This window comes from Lytechinus variegatus, chromosome 3 (assembly GCF_018143015.1).
Source record: "Lytechinus variegatus isolate NC3 chromosome 3, Lvar_3.0, whole genome shotgun sequence".
In the NCBI taxonomy this organism is placed as follows: Eukaryota; Metazoa; Echinodermata; class Echinoidea; order Temnopleuroida; family Toxopneustidae; genus Lytechinus; species Lytechinus variegatus.
This window is the reverse complement of record NC_054742.1, coordinates 75,175,283-75,181,282: the sequence shown is the minus strand read 5'-3', so window position 1 is coordinate 75,181,282 and position 6,000 is coordinate 75,175,283. Positions and strand designations below refer to the sequence as shown.

The following is a 6,000-nucleotide window of genomic DNA, read 5'->3' as shown; positions in this document are numbered from 1 at the left end:
TTTTTTATAAAACCTAAGAGCTATAGCTTTTGATTACAGATATTACAATTTCTTGTCATCGTTTGGCAAGAATTGTTTTTTGAAAGAAAAAAAAGAATGTTTTTTGTTCATTTAATTAAAAAATATCAATCAAAAACTATTTTAATTACAATACATTGCTACATCAGGAAATAGGAAGTTATATGTACGGTCATGTAAGACTGAATTCTACTTCCTTCCTGCATAATCATATGTAACCCCACACCAACAATAAAACCTCAGTCATTTTTAATACGGCGGCTGTACGGCAAGTCCAAACCAGCAGTTTAACATTTTTGGTACCAGCTACGTATAGGTGGTTTGAATGAAAATGAATATAACAGCTGTTTTTTACTCACTGTACGGCCAGCGTAGAGCAAATGTGACTGAGGTTTAAGTCACCAGGGAAGTACTTTGGTCTTCGAAAAACAAAAATTTGAAAAACTGTTTATAAAAAAAAGAGTAATTATTGTTCTCTATACTGTCAAATATAGAGTTGAATAAGAAGAGGATAAGAAAGAGTGCTTATTATACAATTTCTCCTGGACTGCTTGAAAATTTCACCAAAATTGCACAGTGAGCATATCTCTTGCTTGTGAGTGAACCCAGAACTTCAAACCATGTTTTTTCCTTATTTTTCAAAGGTTCTTGCTGAATTTATCCTGCATTCAATCAAGTGCCTGTTATCATTCATTAATTTTTGTAAATTGACTTTTTTTTTATATTGATTGTATTTTTATGTAAATGATTGTAAAGGGTAATGCAATTCGGCTTTTCAGCCGCTATAGACACCCTTGTTGAATTAAAATGTTTTAAATAAATAAAAGTTTAAACAAGTTACATACCATTTTAAATCATAGGATGTGCCTCTATTTAAATATCAAAATTCAGTTTAGGTGAGTTTTTTGTTGGTTTTGGAGTGGCTGGTCACATAAGATGAAATAAAAAAAAACTGTGTGACACAAGTTTGTACAGTTTGAAATATGCATCATGGTAAAGAGTGTCATGTTCTTACTTCAATAAACCTGTCCTTCTGGTACTCTTTCCTTAAAATGAGACAATTCTTAGCAATCAAATAAATATGAATAGTTACACTTTTTGAGTTTTAATCAAGATCAAATTTTTTTCTCCAACATTTCACCAAAAACAATAAGTGTATTTGGAATATGTCCTATATACAAAATAAATAAATAGGTAAATGAATATGAATCACATCATATGCTTGATGTAGAAACCATTATTAAGTTTGTCTTTATGCATACTAGTAATACTACAACAGGTGGAGCGCCTCTGGCAGTCTTGCCTGCATTATGTGATATAGTAGCAGTGCTGACTTTGAAAACGTCTATAGAATGATTCACAAAAAACACCCTTCATATGATGACAAATACTATGTTCAAGTTATGATGAAATTTCAAAAAGTAAAACCCTACGTTAAGATTTTGATGTTGATTCCCCCAACATGGTCTAAGTTCATTGACTCTAAATGACCTTTGACCTTGGTAATGTGACCTCAAACTCTGACAGGATGTTCAGTAATACTTGATAACTATTAATTCCAAGTTTCATGAACTAGGCCCAGTTATAATGACATTTCAAAACTTAACCTTTGGTTTAAATTTGATGACGCCACCGCCTTTGCCATCGGAAAAGCGGCGCCCATAGTCTCTACCAACAGTGAGCAAATTCTACTTTTAAAAATACTGCCACTGCAGTAGTGTTATCAGGTTTGGAATAGTTATTTCATTATCAAGTCTAATCATCATTATCTAAAATGAAATGATCACCCAAATGTTGCTTTGAGCCCATGGGGGCCACTTCCACTGACGAGTGGATACCAGGAGAGACCAAAGAAATGCGTCAAAAGGATCCCTTTTTCAAGATTGGGCATGTGATGTGCATAACATAATAAGGGTGTCAAAAACGCTAAAATACTGAAAAAAGGGTATATATTTTGCTGGGAGAGATATGTGTTTACGGTCAAATTTGCGAGGATATAAAAAAAGACTAACAATGCTTTATAAACTATGTACTTACGATGTACTTTTTGTCCCAACACTACGTGTTTACTAGTAGTTCAATTTGAGCGAGGTGTGGGGCGGTACTGAATCCAATGTAAGTTAAGGTAAAGCCAACGTTCGTGATCACATCCGTGACAAAACAATCAAAATAAAATTTCACTACTTGTTTAGGGGGTCAATTAAGGGAATACTTGTCGAGGGCACCGTTTTGTTTCCAACACTTGTTAGGGATAGGTTATCATATGCCAATACGTGTTATGGGGTGAATTTTCAGAATATGGAAAATACTTGTATAGGGTGCTTTTCGAAACCCCATGGTCGCGCCTGGTATCCACTCGTCAATGGAAGCGCTCCCCCCCCCAGCTTTTAATCAAAACCACATGGTAATAAAACTACTGTTCAAGACAAGTTTAGGAATGTTATAAAATAATGAAGGCCAATTTTCTAAAAAGACTTGTTATTAATGCTACAGGTTACATACAATAATAATAATAATACACAGTTATTGTATAGCGCATATCACAATAACCAATAATGTCTCTATGCACTTCCAAAGGACTTTGATATTATTACCCTGGCTGTAGCTCAAGCAGCCTTCCAGCGCTCAGTGCATTTGAAGGGATAAATTCCTGCCAGGTTCACATCACCTGGGTTGAGTGCAGCACTATGTGGAAAAATTACTTGCCGAAGGAAATTACGCCATGGCTGGAATTCGAACCCACGACCCTCTATATCAAAGTCTGGAAACTAATCCACTGGGCCACAAAGCTCCACAGATAGATTTTGATTAATTACTGAAAAGCCTTTAGGGAATTCACCTGAAAAAAAATCTAATTACAATCATCGAAAAGAGAATGAAATTGAAATCAAAAGGCCACTAAACAATAGACTATCAGAGACCCCAACTCTCCTGCCAAAAGCAGGAGAACTCCTACCAAAAGCCCCTTTTCGCGAAATCTCTGATTCTCCTGCTTGAGATTTAATATCTTCCGCTCAGGCCCTGTGTCTCTCACTTAAGATGTATATTCTGCGACTTAAAGGAGAAATATATTGATTATGAATATGGCCTGATTATATATCAGTGGAATAGTAATGATGTGGGGATTATCATTTGGTCATTCAAAAATGACGAAAGTAATACATCAGGTGGAAATCGTCAATTAAAAAGCACTAAAACTCCTCTCCAAAATATGCCTAGCATCGGTCTCTGAATTGACTCGAATTTGATGACGAGAATGTCTGTACAAGAGACATGATTGGCTCTCCCACGTCAAGCTCCACTTGTGTGCAAAACCTGTTGCGAGGGTACGTTTTCTCCACTGTCACTGCACTGAATACTTCAATCACAAAATGAAAGAAAACCCAGAAATTTATCTAAATTTGGATTTTGAAATGATTTTGAAGATAGAGAGATCGATGATGAAGTTTCTAGCTCTACTGAGCAACAAAGTGACGTGGATGAAGGTAAATAAGGGGAATAATGCCGGTGATGATGAGTCTGGCAATTCAACCTGCATGCAGATTTGCTACCAGCTCATGCGGCTGCTAGCTGCACCGCACGTCAAATCCATGAAAATTAATTCCAGCATGACCACACCCAGACAGAGTCTCTTCCCTCTATCAACAAAATTTACCATTTACTCTTAATGAGAAGGAAAATGATATAACTGTAGTTTACAAGTAAGTAAAAAATATCCCAACTTAATCATTTCTGAAGGTAAATCAACTCGCGAATAGCAGCAGATGATATGCACTTTTGATGAACTTCACGTGGCTGGAATAGATTCGCTTGTTCTCTTAGATTGAATTTCAATCTCATCATTTTGCCAAAATTACGACACTCTGGGATTTTACGTGAAAGAAGTATTCCGTGACAGTGTGGAGAAAATCTACCCTCGCAACAGGTTTTGCATGCAAGTGGAGTTTGACGTGGGAGAGCCAATCGCGTCTCTCGTACACGTGATCGAAAAATCCTCAATTTCGCGGTCGTAATTCTACGTGTTTTAAGCATTCAGAGAGAGAAATCTAATCCATCAGTTAACATCCGTCTCAATGATAAATGATGTACACCATCGTGTTCTTTTTATTTTCTCCTTTAATTTGATAAATAATTCTCCGTTTTCAGGATTTGCAATATATTTCTACTTTAAAATACTCTTTCTCCTGCCCAAACACCTTTTTAAAAACTGGAATTAAATTTTCATATCCACGCTGATATGCAAGTAAAACGTCAATGCTGCAAGTAAATTTAGCGGGCGCGGGCTAGCTAGATAGAATCATCCTTCCTACCATACCAATGACACTTTGGCTATCAGGCGCGTTTTCAGAGTAGAACTTTTCAGGAGCTGATTAATGCACGCAAAGCGTGGAGCGAGAAGTTTTTGATATCTCCTCAAATTCAAATCAAAATAGGACGTCTCTTGGGTCTCTAGAAGAAAACTGAAACTAGGCAAATTTTTAAATAAAGAGTGATGAGAAAGAAGAACAGGAGGACAAAGAGAGAGTGAGAAAGAGAGAGAGAGAGAAGAGACAGACAATGCAACATAAATATACAACTGTACAAGTAATTTTCGCAATAAAATTACACAAGATGATTATCTAATGTTTTGTGTCTTTTTATACTGTTATGTATCCTACTAAATTTCTTAATCGTTTTTGTCTAAAAATTGACCATCTCAAATTCATGTAAAACCATATTAAAGAACTTCAATATTTCCTTGCATTATTTTGAGTTTTCGAAACAAATAACCTTCGCTTACAAGTTACATGTAGAAAACAAATACATTTTACATGTATCACTTTTGACCTACTTTCAAGAACTGAACTTGCCATAACACTTCACATCCTTCATCATTAAAAGAATTGACCTTCTGTGTTATTTGACACATTGATTTTACTGTATCAATCATTTTCTTGCTTTATTACTCCATTTTTCTGATGGAATTAAATGTTATCAGTTTTTGCAAGCTACAATCATTTTGAAATTGATAAAATATAAATCAATTTTTTTTTTTTAATGAAAGTTTCAACTGGCAAGTTTCCAACATTTAGCAATTACATTAAAATTGAACTTTGCCTGAAGCAAAGTCACATGAAATTTACAAATTACCTTCACCTTTTCATATAAACTGGTGCAGATCCTGCTTTAACCAATAAGGGGGGAGGGGGGTTAAAAAAAATTTCAACCACATTTTCCCCGATTGGCCGCTCAAAATTGATTTTTGTTAGTTTCTTTGAAGGGGTAGTCCTTTAACAGTCACTTTTTAGCTATACTGAAACTGAACTTGTACTCTGAAAGAAACCTGTCTCTATTGGCTAGCCAATAGTTAAACCCCAACTTTAGACCAGAATTTAAAAAAAAGCACAAAGTTCAGAATACCGCCTTTGAGTCTAAAGAGGCCCCGGAATCTGATACTTGCCCTCCAGTATATTTTTAAGTGAAGCAACAACCAACAATTTATCTTGATGCTTCTTCATCCGTATCAGTCTGTGTATTTGCTCTGATGTCAGCTAGGGTACGTACAAACTTGGACCATTCATCGTTGCGTGGCATTGCAAGACTCTGCAGAAAAGAGAACATTTGTATTCTAAAACTATATAGAGTTACATGTAACTCCTATCTGTTAGTGCCATCACCAAGCTTTGTTCAGGTATGATAAGACTAAGATCAGTAACCAAAAATCTTACTTTATTTTATACAAGATAACTAGATAAATCCACTTTTCCCCTGGATACATCTTGAAATCAATCAGAAAAATGAGCTTATGCCTGCAATGAAAGGCTTTTTCTAACCAATTCCAATCTGCTCGAGTAAAGATCTTGTAGAGAACAAGTCTAGTTTGTCAGTGCGGTCAAGCAGTTTGAATATCGACCAAGCAAAAGTTGAATTTGAATTTAAATTAATTTATGTCCACGATTAAAAATATACACATATACAAATCATTGACATTAAGGGATACAG

The 6,000-nt window shown here is 35.4% G+C and overlaps 1 protein-coding gene across 3 annotated transcripts in view; it reads right to left on the bottom strand.

The window, feature by feature from the left end:
• Positions 1–2,729: 2,729 nt before the first annotated feature.
• LOC121411934 (cytoplasmic dynein 1 intermediate chain 2-like) overlaps positions 2,730–6,000 on the bottom strand; it is a 67,681-nt gene continuing 64,410 nt past the window's right edge. For 2 of the 3 annotated variants that reach the window (XM_041604842.1, XM_041604845.1), the window contains exon 16: positions 4,436–5,601. In XM_041604842.1, coding sequence (XP_041460776.1) covers positions 5,497–5,601 — 105 coding nt within the window. In that variant the 3' untranslated portion in view covers positions 4,436–5,496. Of the gene's footprint in view, positions 3,067–4,435; positions 5,602–6,000 lie in introns of those variants that run through there. The other variant, XM_041604844.1, reaches the window with a different exon arrangement.